This window comes from Lissotriton helveticus, chromosome 8, assembly GCF_964261635.1.
Source record: "Lissotriton helveticus chromosome 8, aLisHel1.1, whole genome shotgun sequence".
NCBI lineage: Eukaryota > Metazoa > Chordata > Amphibia > Caudata > Salamandridae > Lissotriton > Lissotriton helveticus.
In genome coordinates, this window is record NC_136069.1 from 910020118 (window position 1) to 910039853 (window position 19736).

Here is a 19736-nt window from a genome sequence, read left to right on the forward strand (position 1 = left end):
GCTCGACCTAATCAGGGCAAAGGGCCAGAATTCAGGGCAAAAAATTGGGACAAATTGTCAATTTTACAGACAAATCTGAGGATGTTGCACGATTTTCAAATAGCTGCCAAAAGTACTAGCCAAAATAGGTTTGTTATTTTATTTAATTTACACGTTAGAGTACTAAGGAAACCTTCACACATAGCTGGACGTATTTTAAGACGCCAAAACTAGCAAACATACACACTCCATGCAGAATTTAACAGCCAACATAAAGGGCAGTTTTCACAATTCTACCCTGTACCAGCTCTGTGCTGCAGAATGTAGACTTATACTTCACAGGCAATAGTACTACTAGAGAGTGTGAAAGGAGAGAGGGCTACAAACAGAAATGAAGAGACAGAAAGTTAGAACAGTGAAGGAAGTTGAAAGCATGTGAGGATCTACCAGCTGAGAACAGACAGTGAAAAAAGAGAAAAGAGGATCACAGAGGAATATGGGCAGGGAAAGGAGAACAACTGACATAAAAAGATGCTGAGGATGACAAAGAAAAGGTTGAAAAGAGGAAAAAGGTAGGGGGCATATAAAAGGCATGGTGGAGGATCGAGAGAAAGCATGTGGGGAGTGAGAAAGGCGGACAAATGGCAAGGTGTAGAGATGCGGGAACAGGTAGAGAAAAGGTAAGTGAGAGAGGAAGAGGTTGTATAGAGAGTGGACAGAGATTATGTAAGAGTTCATTGTGTAACTTGCATGTTAGAGTTTCCAATTCCAATTCCAGTGCTCTGTCTTTGGAAATATGGTGCTATTCCTCTCTTTCCCTTTCACTTGCTGTGCTGTGTTGCGTGAAGTTTTAGTAAATATGCCCCTCAATAATTGGAGACCTATTTACAGACACATTTTGTCTTTGACTGTGTTAAATACTCTTCTGACTTTTGGCTAGGGTCGTGTAAATGAAATAACATATACATATAGACAGACCGGAAATCTCTGGCTATTAAAAAAAGTCTACTTTTCAAAAAATGAGGGGGAAATCCATCCAAGGCTCCAGCACAAAGAATTTGTCTGGCAGGGTACAGTGCGGTATTACACAGTTCTGGGACTAGTGCACACTGGTCATTCTAATCATGCAATTCATTCTCCATTGACTGGAAATGTTGAAAAACTTTTTGGCAGAAACAGAAATTACAATACAATGAAATCCCTCCGTTCTTTGGCTACACCTTCCGAACAGTCCATCCCACAATCTGCACCTGAAGTGCTTTTGCCTCCAGGCCTGGGGCACTGCATAGGCTTCAGGGGAGAGCCTGGAGGTGGGCGAACCAACACGTTAACAGGGTGAGCCGACCCCAGAGCTGATTCAAGGATTTGGCTTGGCTCTTGGAGCGTGCACACAAACCAAGCACTGGAAATGTTCGCCATGTAAATCAGACTGACATCACATAAAATATTACGTCTCTTCGTAATTCAAAAAAGTGTATTTCTTTAACATGTAGAAGCGTTGACATTAATACATCACGTTATAGCACTGCACCTAGAAGTACTTGTTAAACTGATACTTTTTATCCTGCCCCCACCCGCCCCATTGACAGTGCCATTAGCCTACTAAGAGGCAAGACGGTTGTCATGTGAACCCTGTATGTGGTCCAGTTTGTTATAGAACGAGTAACATTATAGTCCGTTAAACCAAACACAAAATGTTTTTGTACTGAACTCAATCACGTATTTGAAGGTACCTTCATAAGTTAAAGTGAAGAAAACGAAGGATCAGGAAAATAAAATATGTGCCTACGATCACACTATTTGGTTAAGAGGGAAGCTGTGATTGGTCCAGGTCTTGTGGTTCCACTTTGCACAGACAATCCACTAAATGGGTATACATTTAACTCTCCGTTTTTTCCTCAGATATTAATGCTTTATTTTTACCTCTGTGATGAAGGTAGAGCGAAGGTGACCAGCAACAATTAAACGTGTTTGTGTCTGTGTGTAGGTCTAGATAGACCCTGATAACTAAACTGACAAAGAGACAGGCACACAGACAGCCTGACATAGAGACTGATAGAGAAACATGCATGCAAAAAAAGCCATATTCGATATGAGTGTATACACGTCTCTAAGCCCACTGATGAGCTTCAGCACCTCAGGTCTCACAGCATTGAAAGTAAACGTGATAGTGCACTGCTCATTGGTGTACGTATTACATACACACACTGCAGAGTTGAACATTCTCATTCTTCACAGTTGCGGATGGTGGAAGTATAAACAATTGTTCCCTTTAAAAGTTATGTAGCATTGTAAGATGCATTTAAACATGAGTGATTGTAATGAAGACTGTCGGCTGTATGTTCAGTGCTTGTTTATCATATTCGGAATGGTCTCTTACCAACTTAAATATTGTTGAAAATACCGAAATGCAGCAATGTGCTAACATCCCTGAAACAACCCTGCACTTAGTTGCGCTGAGCCCTATAGTTGTGAGGTGGCTGTTCAACGTCTACATGGCCCCCCTCGCACACGTCGCCCGCCAGCATGACCTCAATATTATCTCCTACGCCAACGACACCCAGCTCATCATCTCCCTCAGCAAAGACCCACACACCGCCAAAACCAACCTCCATGAGGGAATGAAGGCCATCGCAGAATGGATGAGGAACAGCCGACTGAAGCTGAACTCGGACAAGACGGAGGTCCTCATCCTCGGAACCATCCCCTCAGCCTGGGACGACTCCTTCTAGCCGACCACGCTGGGAACAGCACCGATACCCACCAACCACGCACGCAACCTGGGATTCATCCTCTACTCCTCTCTCTCCATGTCTAAGCAGGTCAACACCGTCTCCTCCTCCTGCTACAACACCCTCCGCATGCTTCGCATGATTTACAAGTGGATCCCTACCGAAACAACAAGAAAGGTGACCCAGGCCCTCGTCAGCAGCAGACTGGACTACGACAACGTACTCTACGCAGGCATCACTGCCAAGCACCTATGACGGCTGCAACGCATTGAAACCGCCTCCGCCCGACTGATCCTCAACGTCCCTCGCCACAGCCACATCACCCCTCACCTGAGAGACCTACACTGGCTCCCTGTCGAAAAGAGGATCACCTTCAAGCTACTCACCCACGCACAGAAAGCCCTCCACAACACCGGACCAGCCTACCTCAACGGCCGACTCAGCTTCTACACCCCCACCCGCCAGCTCTGTTCCGCCAGCCTCGCCCTCGCCGCGGTCCCACGCATCCAACGGACTACCTCCGGCGGCAGATCCTTCTCCTTCCTCGCAGCCAAGACCTGGAACACCCTCCCTTCCCACCTACGGCAGACCGCAGACCTACTCACCTTCAGAAGACTCCTCAAGACATGTCTCTTCGAGCAGTAGCGGCACACCTTTCCCCTCAATGCCTTGAGACCCTCACGGGTATGTAGTGCGCTTTATAAATAGATTAATTGATAGATAGAGGATACTGTGGACCTGAGGAAACAAATCTGTTGCCTCAAGCGGAGCAGCCAAGGAGTGAGCTCTGGCTGAAGCCGCCGTTGAATCCTTGAACTTAAGGCCCAGTTGCATGCGCACCCCATCTTCCCCTTCATGAAGATTTCTCTTTCCGAGCTTCATTGACGTCGTCTGTGGGGGCGGACCACCTGAGATTTTGGAAACGGATAACTTTCCCTCCTAGTCACCAGTGCGGAGTTTAAAACATGACAGGCAAACCAGCGCCTAAAAGCGCCCCCTCAAATAAGCCATTGGCTGCAGGAGGCTGACTAAAAGCCCCCTCTGTAACTTCTGTGTTGTCTCTTGTGTGCAAGGTGCAGACTGACATGAGGTCTGGCAAACACCAAGCTTTCAAAACAAACCGAAAAAATAGTTGTAATTCTAAATGTGTCCATAGTGCGGGGACAGAAGTTAGGAGTCCTAACGTTAGGACTCCTAAATGCCTTCTGTGAATACCGAAAGTCTTAAAATTAGGATTTTTCTCAACTTTACTACTAAACTGAGAAAAATCCTAATGTTAAGACTTTCGGTATTCACAGAAGGCATTTAGGAGTCCTAACGTTAGGACTCCTAACTTCTGTGAATACCGAAATGAGTAAGTGCCTTCTGTGACTACGAAAATGGTAGTAAGTTTAGGATTTTGTCTTAAGTTAGTTCTGTGAATCGGGCCCGCCTTGTGTTGCCTCATCCCCCATCATACACTGGCCTCCTTTGATCTCAACGTTGGTTCCTCGCCTCCCTCCCCAACTCGTTTGTTGCTTGCTTCTCCCACCTACCTTGCTTTTTGTGTTTCTGTTGTCACCGTTTTTGCAGCCTTTATGTAAATACTTTTCTTTTTGTATTTTGTGATGGGCTGACAGCTGTTGTGTGCTGCCGGGCTGCCCATTCGTCAGAATGTAGTTTATTGTATATTTAAAGTATGTTTTGTATTTACTGCACCAATATTAGCAGCTGCCTTTTGGGAACAGTAAATTAAAAAACACAAAATATGACAGTCTTTTCTGGACATATTCAAGTGCTCGAAATCCTCGTCAAACCAAGGGCTTCTTGCTGCGGTTTTGTTTGAGTTCACGTGAATCACGTGACCAAACAAGCACGCGCATCAGCCTCCCTCCCTCCTAATTGCATTTTTTTTAACGGCCGCACAGCACATCAAAGGGCTTCGCCCAGCGTGCGCTCTGCGGCTTCTCCTCCCCTAATTACCAGCTTCCCCCATGTCTCCCTTGTGTGCTTCTCTCGTTGCTGCCTCCTTCGTGTACTTCTTGCTGTGTTGCTGTCTCCCTCGTGGTTTTCCCCCACCACTCGTGTTGTTCTCTCCCTTGTGAACCCAACCCACCCCCCCGCCGCTTGCATTTCCCGTACTTGTTACTCTTTCTTTCACTTCTCTCGGCACTCCATCCACTCTATATTTGACACTCCCTCCCCCGTCCCATGCGTCAGTCACTAAGGAGAACCTCACAAAAGCAAAAAGAAATGTTTTCATCTTGCGAGGCTTTGCCCATTGTGTTAGCCCGTCAGTGTTGCTGATGTTACAACCGTACTTGTGTTCTTGTTATCCTTGCAGACAGCAGTGGAGTAATTTCAGTCTATTATTTGTGTATTCGGCTTGTTTTCAAGACCATTCTAAGAATAATGATCAGGTCCTGAGAGCAGAGCTGCACCCAGCAGCAAGCCGCTCGTAGGAGAGCTGAAATCATTAGTTTGCTTTACACTATTCGCGCTAGACCTGCCAGCCTGCTGAGCTCCACGCCATGAAATGAGAAGCGAGGGAAGCTCGAATGAATTTGTTGTCATCATGACCAGATTTTGACAGCAGGCAGTGTTGTGTGTTTGCTGGGTTACTTGTTAAACTTCTGCCTACAGAGCATTTTAACTATTGGTGCAGCAAACCAGTAAAGGCAAGTTATATCAAGCAGACGTAATTTCATACTTTTTAATTGATTGTTATTATTTTAACAGCAGTGGGCATGCTGACCTCCTCGTGCTGTTACAAGCGTGGCTCCACGTAAGCTCGGTTTAAAACAGGGCCTGCATTCACACACAGTTGTTAAGATATTCCAAATTAACTAATACGTTCTGTGAATGATTGGAGGGCGCTCTCTGATTACCTTCCCTCACAACTACTTTATTCTTTTCCTAAACTGGTTGCTAATTTTCCTTTTTTGCAGCAGGCGTGTATTTTCATGCCACAGTTATATAAACTTTCAGATGATTGAAGCATCGCTCGTGTCTCGGCTCAGTGTGTCACCAAGACAGGAGCGTGAGCGCCAATTCTCCAACAGCGGCGTCATTGTCCACACCCTTTGCTTAACACTTGCAGTGCAGGAATGGGGAGGCTTCAATCATGGCTTACAGTAGTCTTGAAACTATGTTAGTACTTGGGCCCCTCCTGTATAAACCGCCAAACCCTAGCGCTTTCTCTAATTTCAGTCACAATGAACGCTTCTTTATATGTGTCTCACTTTTAGCTGCATAGTCCTAATTATCAGTTTGCAATTGATAAATATTTCTATCTGCAGCGCTACCAAGGATTAGGCATGCACAAAAGGGCTAATGACATGCAACTTTGTTTAACAAGCATTGGCATAGCCAATAGGTCTCGCCTTTGGGACCTTATAAGTGTTTAGCCATGCAACAGTTGATGTTGTTGCACCAAGGATATTGAGCTGCATAACTAAATATTTATAAGGTCCCAAAAGCGAGACCTGTTGGCTATGCCAATGCTTGTTTTCTCTTTTTGCCAATGCTGAATAGCATTGGCAGAAAGCACTGGCAAAGCCTATGGGTCCAAAGGCTTTGCCAATGCTGGTTATAATCGTTACTGAATTAAAAATGCTGTTATGTTTCTGTGTGACGAATACCCATTTATTGTAATAGGATTTATTTTGATTTTGTTTTATAGAAAGATACCTCAGAATGGTATTCTCAAAACTGAAAAACTGCGGACTTCCCTTTAACATTAAGTAAGTGTTTTATCCTTGTTTTTATGTAATGGCATCATCTGAATAGTGGGAGTAAGACTTGAAAGATCACGTTAGCATTTATCAATGTATTCTTTTTTCTGCAGTCTATTTATCGCACACGTCTTTAAAAGGATGTATTCACTTCATGATTTAAAATGTCTTCCATGGTGACATCCTCACTACATTCATTTCTTGGCATCCATTTCATGGAAGGCCAATACGAGACGAGACAGTACAAGGAAGGGCTACTGTTTATGCAGGCACTAGGCTCTTTCGAAGTTTGCTGCGCAGTTCTCAATTTTATAAAAGCAGCATTTCATATTAGGAGGGTTTATGAACCTTAAAATATGCTGTTTCTGTATGAATCGGTTGCTGACAACGCTTTTTAATCTCCTGAAATGTTATGAATTGTACTGAATATCCTTGATTTTATCTGGCTCAGTGATGTGTTTTTATTTACCTTATTTTTATAAATATGTGCTCTGGCTTTTGTGTGCTTTTATGGCCTGTGGCCGAATAAAGTTTATCTTGACTTAACATCCTCAATACATCTGCTGCTGAGTCTCTCAGTATGCTTGAATTTGTTCCTACCACATCAGTTATGCGGTTGCTCTGTTGCCTAATGACTTATCCAGTTGACTCAAAGATAGGTTTCTCCGTTGTGTCATGAGTGATTTGGACTTCTCTTAAGGCCACCTATTTGACACGTAAGGTGACATCATTGGCACTTTATAAAACTCCATAAAATAATGAAATACAGAAATGTGTCCTGCATACATACAGGAGACATAACAACTTATAAATATTTTTCTGCCTTGTTAATTTATGAATTAACCTCCTCGTCATAGCTGGGATGACGCATTCTGATGAAGCTCCTTGAGCAACAAACTACAGCTACCTCTACTACTCTTTGTGTGACTGTGTAGAACAGTTATCTGATCAGGGCTTTCCTCCAGTTGCATTGTCACAGTTTGTCCACAGGTAGTGCTTTATAACTAAGTAGATTTCTTACAACAATTTTTGTCCTATGAAGTAGGGGATCGCACATTATTGGCTAGTTAAGGATGACCAGCAGCCTTCATTAAGTAAACTTAATGAAGGAGATATGCAAGAACTTCTACAACCCATCTTAGGATGTCCAGATTTCTCTTGTCCACCTACTGATGTTTCAGAGATCAAGAAAATAATCAGATGCTAGAAAGCAGCCATACACTTTAAAATGTAAAATTGAGTTTGGCTGCAAATACTGACAGTGAAACTCTAAGAATATATAATCAATGATGCATGTTAGTCTTAAAAAAGTATTAAGCCTTACATAGTGTATGCTATGCAATTTTCTTTCTGCTTGAGAGATTACATTACCACTAAATGATGGTGGATTGATACTTCAACCACATATTTATATGGGAAGGGCAATATTGTCTTAACATCATTCATTGGGCTGGTTTGAATAAGATTGACCTTTTTCATATTATTGCACAGATGTGATTCCACATCCCTGTGAATCATAAGGATGCTTTATCTCTTGCAGAAAGCTCATAAATTCATAAAATATTTGCTTTGTAGACCATCTCAGAAGAAACAAAGTGAAATTCTCTATCCCAGCAATGAAAACATCTGAATAAAGATCATATATTCCTCAGATTCTTTGTAGCCAGACCATTTTCTGTTGCATATATTCAAAATGATGACCTATGCTAAACTGCCGACCTCTAGACATGGTGAATATATATTTAACAGGTGTTACATCGGAAATTCGAAGCACCGGGATGCAATATTAGTAGTTAAAAGTAACTGTTTGGGGCCTCAGTGAAGCCCAGATGTTTTTACTGAGTCAATGAAAGCAGTGCATCTGTACTTGAAAGTTGTATGCCTGATCTCACCTGATCAGGTGGCTGATATGGCTGCCCACTGCAAACGGCTTTCACTACACTTACAGACCTGTCTTACTTATTTACTGCCTGTTGTGCTGACTGGCATGTCTGCCTGTCATGGGCAGTTTCTGTATGGTGCCCCAGCTTTGGCTCACAGTCTTCATTTGATTTTCCACAGTACTGCTCCAGGTGTTCTTTGGCCTCCCTCTCTTTTGTTTGCCCTCTGGGGTCCAGCAGAGAGTACAGACCTTTCTGCACATATGCTAATACAATGTTTTGTAACGAGCCAGTGAAAATATTTCATTATGCTACCTCAAGTCATTCAGTTCATCTGGCATGCATGGACACTAACTAGATCATGAACTGTTCTCCTCTAGAGATTAACAAGTCCAAACTCCCATTATGCAGTCTCATGTTTACATTTGATGCCAGAGGGAAAGGACCCTGTCGGACATGCAGGGGACCCTTTGTCGGAGTCTTTTGGGAAGACTAGATTCTGGGGCAGGTTTGGCAGTCTGCGACAAAAGTGTGCTCCGAAATTTCAGGGTGAAGGTACAGGAACCGGTGTGAGTGTAGCAGCCTGGTCATGGGGAACTGAGACGCTGTTTAAGCCAGGGAAATCGGAGAGGAGACGCGCGACCCCGCACTGGAAATGTCCTTCCAGAGGGTACCAGCTTGCTCAGATGTTTAAATGATCAAACGCATTGCACAGACACAGGGCTATCAGAGTGTGTGGCACTACCAGAGGTGAACGAGGGCCAGGGAACCTCTTACTACAAAACCGAGATCCTTGCTTTGAACATTGCTCAGAGTAGGTGGAGAGGTGGAGCATGCTAAGGAGGTGCTAGGGAACCAGAGCCTGGGGAGTTCATGAACTGGATTTTCTGACGAATCCCCCCTATTGGACTTCTGTTGGTCCTGCTGAGCCCAATCACATTTCGAGGCTGGCAATTTTTGTCTGGGTGAAGTAGTTTCTTAACTGTGGGGTGGAAGGTCACCATATCTCAATATTCCTCCCAAAGATACTAAAAAGAAAATCTCAATGACATTCATTTGGTGTCACTACTAATAAATGTCGTAAATAATTTGTGAGAAACCACACAGAACCTAGATCAAAAGGTCACATATGTGGTAAGTTTAAAGGAGTGCACATTCAAATGCAAACGGCTTAGAAAAAAACATTGCTTTGCTGGACCGGAAGGAAGCATTATTGGGGTCACCGTCCCAAAACACAGATAGTCATGCCACATTTTAAAATAGTGATGATAAAAATTATGGTGTGACTTGAGCAATTGGTGCGATTGATTCAAAACGTGTCAACACCTTTGCCGCTGGGGTAATTCCCCCACAGCGTGGGGGGAGGAATGGGCGTGGGGCCGCGGTGTTCATGATGAGCCCAGCTTGTCATGTGTCACAGTAAAGCTATGCTCATGAAGAGCTGGGCTCGTCACAGCCCTGCCCACTGATCTCCTGCACAGGCTGGGAATCAATTGCACGTGGGTGCGCTGCGGCAGTTATGACGAGCCCAGCTCGTCATGAGCACAGCTCAACTGTGCCTCATGACGAGCTGGGCTCGTCATGAGCATGGAAGGGGTTAAGGGCTGCTAGTTAGGGTCTAGCCCTGGCACATTCACTACCCCTCACCCCCACCGATTCTCAAATTGGAGGATGTAAAATCACTCATGCTCTAGTTTGCTACACAGGTATTATGGAGACTCTGCCCGGAGACATTTAATATCCTAGCATTCTAAGACTTAAAACATGAAGTCCAGTGACTTGAGGCTGGATCTCTGTTGATGGAACTGGGCCTCACTACATAAAAAGTCAGTACCACAAGTATGGCAATCTTTTTACAATGCAGTGCAATTTCGAGGTTGTAAAATGTTGATCATCCCAGGCCTATGGAAGACAGGAAATTCAGGGTGCGAAAGAGTTGTTAGTCTTGACCTGTGTGGATTCACTGCTCTACTCACCTCAAAATGAAGTCACATTTAAAAGGAAGGCATCTATACTCAAAAAAGCAAACTGTTTCCGTGACTTTTTGGGGAGCACCTAGGGAAGGAGGTTCAACACTGGGGGGCCAGATACATGGCCCAGCTGGAGTTGCTTTCTGAAAGAGACACATTAGTGATAGATTCCTTACCTTAGAGTATCCCCAGGCGTCCGACTGGATCCGGAAAGTTTTTAGTCAGCAGTACCCCAGCGCCTCGGCAGGCGATGCTGTGCTGCTCAGTGTCTTTCGCTGGCGTCGTAAGCGCCGAGATGACGTCACGGAGACTACTTAGGCGCCACAAATGCCCGCTGATGTCAGTTCTTTCTTTTTCCGCAACAGCAAGCGCAGATCCAGTTAGAGCACGTACCCTAATCACTTTTGACAAACGTTTTGGGGAATTTTTGCCTCTACTTCTTTTGAGTCTTTCACTCCTGGTGCCACGCAGGGATGCCTGGGTTTAAATCCTGCGGGGCCTGCCGCCGCACGATGTCAGTGGCCGACCCCCATGGCGTCTGTCTCTACTGTCTGGAGTGTGACCATGTCCCCAGGTCATGTTCCGACTGTCTGGCCATGGCTCCGAAGGCTTTGCGGGAGTGGTCCCGAAAGCTACTGGAGGCCCGGCAGTTGTCTCCGCGCCGTTCAAGGTCCAGGGGTCTCTCGAGGGACCGACTGCGGAACCATCATCATCGTTTCTCGGGGTCCAAGTCTTCACCCTCGGAATCGGGTAATAGACTTCATAAGAAAAAGTTGAAGAAGCGTGTACGCTCTCTGACCTCCCCCCGTGCGGACGAGAGGGCCAGGGGTCCTTCCCCTGCAGCTCCGTTGGAGCCTTATAGTCCTGCGGCCTACTTGCCCTACCTGGGTCCGTCTGCGACTCTGGCCCAGGTGCAAGAGTTCCTTGCCGCCATGGACCACCTTTTCAGGCCAAGGGCTGCCGCCGGCGCGCCTTCGGGCCCCACGGTCCCTATTGAGGGCCCTTACTTGCCACCGGTTGCGCCGCCGGTGGCTCCAGCCCTGGCGCCGCAAGGTCCTCAGCCGGTGGCTCCGGCCCCGGCGCCCCCTGCGGCTCCGTTCCCTGCGCCGCAATGGCTTCCGTTCATCTCACCTCCGCCCTTGCTCCGGCTTGGGACCCTAATTGGGAAATGGAGCCAGATTTGCACCGACTGGCGCCGTTCCCGGCACTGTTGGAGCATTTCTTTTCACCTGTGCCTCCCCTGCTGCTGCAGACTTTGCCTTGAGCCATGGAGGACGGGGATGACTGGGAGGAGTCGGAGGACCCTCTTGCACGGCAGTGTGAGTCTGAACATGAGTGGGGGGAGGACTCGGAGTATGCAGGTGGCCTTGACCTTTCCTCTGAGCCTGGGTTTGTGTCTCCTCCCGCTGTCATGGAGGAAGGCGCCACATACACTATGGTGCTATGTAGAGCAGCTGAGGCTCTTGACCTTGATCTGCCTGCTGTTACTGTCAAGACGAACCTCCTTACTGAAGTGCTTCAGCCGGCAGCACGTTCTATGGAACCTCTGCTTCCTTTCAATGAGGCCTTGACGGATGTTTTGATTGGCACCTGGTCTAGACCAGCCACAGGGGTTCCTGTGGATAAAAACGTGTCCAGGCGTCACCGCCCGGCACCGGGTGACCCAGCCTTTTTAACGAATCATCCGACCCCGGAGAACCTGGTCATTCAGGCCTCCACTTCCCAAAGTGCATTCCCTACCGCCCCGTCGGATAAGGAATCGAAAAAGCTGGAGCAGTTTGGCAATAAGTATTTTTCCTCTGCCACGCTGGGGCTGCGGTCAGTCAACACTGCATGCCTCTTGGGCCGCTACTCTCACGCTGTGTGGGACACAGTGGCCCAAACTCTGCCCCAGTGCCCTGAGGAGGTTTGGGCTGTACTTTTCCAAGCAGTTGAGGAGGGGAAGGATGCCGCGAAGTTCGCCATTCAGTGGGGCTGGACACCGCAGACACTTTGGGGAGAGCCATCTCCACGACGGTGACCCTGCGTCTCCATGCCTGGCTGCGGTCCACATGGTTTTCGGGGGGTTGTCCAGAGTTCCTTCATGGACATGCCTTTTGATGGTACTCGCCTGTTTGGCAATAAGGCAGACAGTGCGCTGGAGCGTTTCAAGGACTCTGGGGCTACGGCCAAGTCCTTGGGTCTCTCCACCACACGCCCTGCCATGTCTACCTTTCGTGGCCACAGAAGGGGCGCCCCTATATGTGCGTTCAGCTAGAAGCCTGCACAGAACCAACCTCAGCGCGACGGCGGGCGTGGTGGCCGCCGTGGCGGTACAGGGGGCCGGCAAGCGGGTCAGTCCACCTCCGCTCCCGCAGCATCTGCCTCTAAGCCTTCCTAGCCAAGCTTTGGGGTGCACCCCACACCGGTGGGTGGCAGGATTCATTATCACCTCCCCCACTGGCACTCTGTCACTCCAGACAGGTGGGTGCTGCAAATCGTCCGAGGGGCTACTCCCTCCCCTTCGAGTGTACCCCCCCAGTTAGTGATAGATTCCTTACCGCCCCATCCAACCTCCCCGTTCTGCGAACTGTTTTCTAGGGTTAAGGTAATCCCTTTCAGGGCCCTAGTTTCATGGCACCAGTGGCCAGTTTCTTGCATGGCTCTGCGTTCCTGGCGCGGAAAGTAGTGTACAGAACTGAAGTCAGCGCCCATGGTAAGTAGTCTCCGTGAAGTCATCTCAGCACTTACAACACCAGCGACGGACGCGGAGCCACATGGCGATGCCTGCCGACGAGCGGGGGTACTGCTGACAAAAAACTTTCTGGATATTCTAAGGTAAGGAATCTATCACTAACTAATGTCTCTTACAGATATATCGTTACACAAGTAGTAACTTGTGCGTTAAGCGCACCTTATAAACACTCACAGGTACTTGACAGACCGGTTGAGGGGCTTCTTCATAATGTGACATGTACTATGCGTCTTATTGTCATCATCCTGCCTTGTGGTGTAGAAAAGCGTAGAATCTACATGACTCTTCATGAAGGTGAAATGTGGTTTTTTTTTTCTTCAGATGAGGTATATGCTACATCACCCCACCTGTGGGAAAGTAATGTGGTTGACGCAAAAACTGTGAATCTGATGGAGACTACTCGCCGCAGATTCCTTAACGTAGAATTATCCCCAGGCGTGAGACTGGCTCCGTAACATTTTTTGCCACAGCATCCCTGCGCGCCGGGGGGGATGGCATCACGCGACTCTGCCCAGGTGTTGTCCGTCTACGTGACGTAAGCGAGGTCACATACGTCCTTTTCTGCATGCAACTCGGATCCGGTTCGTACTCCGGGCCTGTTTAGGCATTTCCCTTTCGCTATTGCGTGTGTTTATGGGAACAGTGTGCGGATGCCTTCGGGCTTTAAGACATGCTCGTCTTGTGGACGGCTGATGTCTGCTACAGACCCTCACCTCATTTGAATGTGGTACTTGGGGGAACATCACGACAACTCTTATTGCAAGGCGTGCCAGCAGTTGAAGCCGAAGTCACAGCGGGAGCGACGGATTAAACTTCTATTGGCTCGCATGTCCAGATCGGCTTCATCACCTGGTTCAGCTTCTGCGGAAGGTTTTCGAAGCAGCAGTCATCGTCGCCGCCGTCCTAATCCCTCTCCTAAGCCGCAAGAGCGTCGCTCCCCTGCCATGGGCTATAACAACCTATGAGGCGGCTGACACCACCGACCGCTCCCACACAGAGATGGATAGGCACTGACTCACCGGAACGGGGGAAATACACGCTATCACAACTGGCATGGTGTTGATCACAACTGGCAACCAGGTTTAGGATCATACTGCGGCGACGACAGGTTCTCCTGCTTGCCCCGACACATGAGCATGACGTGATAGTCCCACGTCCCGACCCAGCAACTGTCGCAGCAATAACGCACTATCTGCAACACCACCATAAAAGCATGCGGTGCCAGACAGCTCCCCCCCCCCCCCCCAACAATTGAGACCCGGTGACGGACACAGGGAGTAGGGACCACACTACCTCACACGTTGCATAAATATGGGGATCACGCGTGCACCACTACAGAACGATTGCATGCGCCATGAACCTGGTGCTACACCAAATGTGTAGTAACCCTGTAATGCATGAAATGACCCTGTGGAGATGCCATACATTGTTTCAATGTAAGTTACAGAATGATGCACAGTTTTGTATTTCTCTTTTCATTGTGTGAAAACAATAAAGATATATTTAAAAAAAAAAAAAAAAAGAGCGTCTCTCCCCTGTTGGTAAGTGTTGCAGTTTGTCCCCGAGGGCTCTCCGCGGGTGATGCTGCCCCACGTATCGTCCCCCTATCCACCGTTTCCCGGTGAGGGGCTGTCGAGAGCCCAGATGGAGATATATGCAGCGGGTGTGCAGGCCTCGCTGGCTTCTCCTCCTCCTTCCCCTCCTGGGACATCAGCGAATCCCTTGTAGTGTGCAGGGCCCTCCGTGGCGTCGCCGGCGCCGACTGGTTCGGATCAAGGCTCGGAGGATGTGGTGCCGTTGGGTGCGGCCCATCGGGGGTCCTTCCTTCGGACCACAGCGGCCTGGCTTCGCTGCAAACTCCTGCGGGAGTCCCTGTGGTGTCGCGGGAGGTCGCTGGGGCTCGGGTCGCATCCCCAAGCCCCTCTCTGCCCAATGGACAGGCGATCTTGTCTGAAGCCGAGGTGACGCCTTTTTGGCGCCAGCAGCTGCTGACCCTGGCGGCACCACAGGGGTCGACGGACCCCCCTCGTCCCATCATGGGTCGAGGCTGGCGGGGGACCCCCCCGTCCCTCCCCGGGCCCCTCTCATCCCTCCACGCAGGACGCTGCCTCGTCAGAGGTCGAGTCGGCCTTGGCGCTGCCATGGGGGTCGGCGGGCCCCTCTCGTCCCCTCATGGGTCGAGGCTGGCGGGGGACTCTTTGTCACTCCACGGGTGCCTTTCGTACCTCCATGCAGGCGGCTGCCTCGTCGGAGGTCGAGTCGGCGCTGTTCTGGCGCTGTCCCGTAGCCGCCTCGGCTACGGCCGAGCCCCGGTCTCCTGCACCATGTGATGTGGCTAGGGCCTGTCCGGCATCTCCTTTGGCGCTGGGCGACGACCCTGGGGAGGTGAGGGAAAGGAAGGGATTTTGGAAAAAGGGGGTGGTGATGGACAGAGTTTCTGAATGATGCAGAATACTCTTACCAAGTCAAGAGATCATGGTTTTAATCCATCACCTGTTTTTTAGCTCATTGCACCATCCCAGCTCAGAACCTGGCTACATGCAAATTAGTCTGTTCCTGTCCCAGTGCATGATGGGAACAGGGCAAACCAAACTACCAAGCCAATTCTTATACTGGGAAGGAGACAAGCTTCCGGGGACCGGATTCTGGCATCACAGCCTTCGTCGGCCCGGCTTGCTTGAATCCTGATGGTGCAATGAGCAAGGGACTCACGTCTGAGTATACCCTCCCACACATAGTGTGGATAAAATCGATTTTGGAAAAAGGGGGTGGTGATGGACAGAGTTTCTGAATGATGCAGAATACTCTTACCAAGTCAAGAGATCATGGTTTTAATCCATCACCTATTTTTTATTCCGGTGTTCTCCTGTGTTCTGGTTGATGGGGTTAGGCTTGAACTCCATATCTCTCTTTTTTATCTTCTGGGCAGTCCCACCTCTTTTCGTGGGTCGGGTTGTGCCACTGGGACAGCCCCTTTCTGGAGCTTGTTCTGGGGTTCTTTTGCCTCTGTCTTGTATTGCGCTTGGCTTGTTCTGGGTGCACTACTTCTTAGTATGTACCTGTTGACTGCTGCGCATGTATTCTCGTTCTGGTCCACCTCCGTGGCCCTCGTGAGTATACGTGGGCTCCTGTCCTGTGCTCTGCCGGGGCTTTGGGCGACGGAGTCCTCCTCACGTCTGCGCTTCTCGGCTGTGGGGCTGTTTCTACCTTGTCTGCTGCCTCGGGGCTGGTGCCAGTTCCACTGTCCCCTTTGCTGTGTGTGTGTTTTCCTGCGGTGGGCTCTGCCTCCGTTTCCACCTCTGCTTCGCGGGTGGTTCCTTCTTCCTTGGTACTCTCGTGGTGAAGTTGGTCCCTCCAGGGTTACTGGGGCACGACCTGCCCCCAGGTAGGCTTGGGGTATCCTGGCCTTCCCTTCTCCTTGTTCTTGCTTATCTCTGCTTGATGGGGGCTGGGCTGTCCTCCCTGTCCCTATGACACATCCCCTGTTGGGGCGCTGTGTTCTTCCAAGCCGGTGAGGTTCTCTCGCGGACCCTCCTCCCCTCTGGGTATGGCTAGGGTATCTATTCTACGTTAAGGCATCTGCGGCTAGTAGCCTATCAGATGTACAAGTTACTTACCTTTGGGAACGCTGTATCTGGTAGAGATGATTCTAGCCGCATATTCCTTCACAACCCGCCCTTCCTCCCCGTTCTGCGAGGATCTTCTGCTTGGTCTTCGGCACTCACCTCCCTCCAGGTGGCTTGCCTTCTGCGAGTGCCCTCTTTCACTTCCTCTCTGATAGGGTGCTTCGTTCTGTTTTTGTGTTTCTTTCTAGTACTTTGACGGTGGGTTCATGTGTACTTCTGCTTCCCTACTTTTTTATTTTTTTTATTTTGCAGAGTTTTATATAGCGCAAACTAGAACCGAACCGAATCAGTTATCAGAGCGCTTTACATAGCACCAGTTACGTTACATGAGGATACTTTCATTTTAGGCACGGGGAGATTAAGTGATTTTCCCAGAATCACAGGGGGTTTTTTGGCGTCGTTACCGAGACTCGAACCCAGTTTCCGAGGTCGAGCGCCTTAGCCGTTAGGCCAACCCCTATCCTCTCCCCTACATCCTGGTTATTTCAGTGTGGGGCCTACTCCTAATCTTATCTCTTTTTTCATTGCTTCAGGCTTCGGACTCCTCTGGGTTGGGGTCTCTTGGCTGTGCTTCAGCCCCCGTTAGCCCTTTGCAGGGGGTGCAACACTCCTTGGTGGTGTTGTAGTGAGGTGTCTTGTTGTTACTCATCTGTCCCGGCCTGTGGCTCCTTCACTGTCGACAGTGGTTGCAGACTTTCTGTCGTCTGTCATGACATTTCTTTTTCACTGCTTTTTTCGCACACTGTTCCCATGCTCTCACAGTATTGTTTCTGATGGCTCCGTGTTGCGGCGCAGAAAAGTTCTCCAAAGAAAACTGATGTCAGCGCGCTGGGGTGGTACTTCTGTGACCTCACTGACGTCATGTGCGCGGACGACGTCAGGGCGGAGTCCCGTGTTGGAGGGTATACTCAGACGTGAGTCCCTTGCTCATTGCACCATCAGGATTCAAACAAGCCGGGGCGAAGAAGGCTGTGATGCCAGAAACCGGTCCCCGGAAGCTTGTTTCCTTCCCAGTATAAGAATTGGCTTGGTAGTTTGGTTTGCCCTGTTCCCATCATGCACTGGGACAGGAACAGACTAATTTGCATATAGCCAGGTTCTGAGCTGGGATGGTGCAGTGAGCTAAAAAACGGTGATGGATTAAAACCATGATCTATTGACTTGGTAAGAGTATTCTGCATCATTCAGAAACTCTGTCCATCACCACCCCCCTTTTCCAAAATCGGTTTTATCCACACTATGTGTGGGAGGGTATACTCAGACGTGAGTCCCTTGCTCATTGCACCATCAGGATTCAAGCAAGCCGGGCCGAAGAAGGCTGTGATGCCAGAAACCGGTCCCCGGAAGCTTGTTTCCTTCCCAGTATAAGAATTGGCTTGGTAGTTTGGTTTGCCCTGTTCCCATCATGCACTGGGACAGGAACAGACTAATTTGCATATAGCCAGGTTCTGAGCTGGGATGGTGCAGTGAGCTAAAAAACGGTGATGGATTAAAACCATGATCTATTGACTTGGTAAGAGTATTCTGCATCATTCAGAAACTCTGTCCATCACCACCCCCCTTTTCCAAAAGAGGGAAAGGAAGGGAGTCAGGAGCGGAAATTAGATTGAGAGAGAGGTAGGGCAGAAAGCGATGGGGAAAGGAATAGTAACACCTTCTCCCACCAGAGAGAAGAGGTGCGCAGTCATTTTTGGTAAAGTTTAAAGCGCCTCTACTAGGCACTACGTGGGACCATGGTTTCGAGGGGACGTGTTTGCGAGTCATTTAAATTAGTGCTCACAGGCCTCTTTGAAGATTGGGCGGTGATGTGGTGGACCCTTCCCTGGTGAGAGAGCTTCAGATTGCAGCAGGGGAGCGGCAGTTGGACAGCCATAGGTCTACCTCCGAGAAGCGAGCACATGCACCATCACTGCCGCTCCAAAATAGTTTGAGAGGCGGCGCAATCTGGCGGAAGGCAGAAATGTAAATAATAAATTCAAATGAAAAGAAGCGGGACGGCCAAATACTATGCTTCTGGCAGAGGGTGGTCGGAGAGCGGAAGCGGCAACGGACCTAATGCAACACTAAGAAACATCAGATGCACAAATTCAGCCCGGTGACGAACAAGGAGGAAGGGGAAAGCGAGAGGGAGAGAGGGGAAGAAGGAGGGGGTAGTGAAAGCAGAGAGCAAGGGGGTGGAGGAGCATTAAAACGTGATTGGCGCGCTGTAAGGCTTAATGAGCCATGACAAAAAGCCAGAGGGCGGCTGCGCGTGTGCACGCGTGTGCGTAACCGCAAGCTTGAGGCCAGCAAAAGCGGGTGGTAGCACTTTTAAAAATCCACTTACTAAATGTCTCGCAGAGCAGCACATGCACTGGCTCAGGTGAGACCTAAAAATAGCCAAGCTGATGCCCAATCACCAGACCAGAGTTTTACCCCCGATATGTTGGAACATGTAATGCTAAAATCCATGTATTTTCGTGCTACACGTATATACCTTTTTCCCAGTGCAAGTGATTGAAGCAGTAACATGTGATAAAACAGGAACCAACAAAGAGGCAGTAATGAGCAGATGCCGGCTCTTCTCAGGGGAAGAATGCGAGAAGACCGTAAGAAAGGAGATACATGTACGACCAGCAAGAGTTGACACTGCTATTTCAGAAATCCTGGCTTTGGTGTGCCAATATCAGAACGAGGCTACACTTACTAGAACGGTTTAGCTAAGTTGTGCTGTGTACAACACGGGATCATTAACCTAAAACCCGTTTAAAATCTCTGTAAATGTGCAGTAATGCTAAGGCTTGAGTGGGCTTCGAGCAGGTTCACAAACAATTGCAATTCATTGTGGAAATATCAGCACACGTTAAGGCACACATGAATTTGCATTTATAGGCAAGTGAATCCACTTTCTTGTGAGGCAGTTCCACTTTCTTGTGAGGCAGTTTCCTTAAGAATCATCCATCTTACCATATTTTCCACTGCCTGATTGGAAAACATGGCTTCTTAAAAAGGCTTGGGTATTAATGCTGTACGGGGTTTCTCCTTGCCAAAAGCCATAGTCCTTACTTTCATGAACAAGCATTTGCAATACAATAGGTCTCGCATTTACAATGCCAATAGCTC

At 48.6% G+C, this 19736-nt stretch overlaps 1 protein-coding gene across 7 annotated transcripts in view; it reads left to right on the forward strand.

Annotated features, from left to right (window-relative positions):
* The window catches only part of ST3GAL6 (ST3 beta-galactoside alpha-2,3-sialyltransferase 6), a 635416-nt gene that overhangs the window by 539179 nt on the left and 76501 nt on the right, over positions 1–19736 (forward strand). For all 7 annotated transcript variants that reach the window (XM_078657726.1, XM_078657728.1, XM_078657722.1 and 4 more), the window contains one exon: positions 6373–6433. In XM_078657726.1, coding sequence (XP_078513852.1) covers positions 6373–6433 — 61 coding nt within the window. The remainder of the gene's footprint in view (positions 1–6372; positions 6434–19736) is intronic.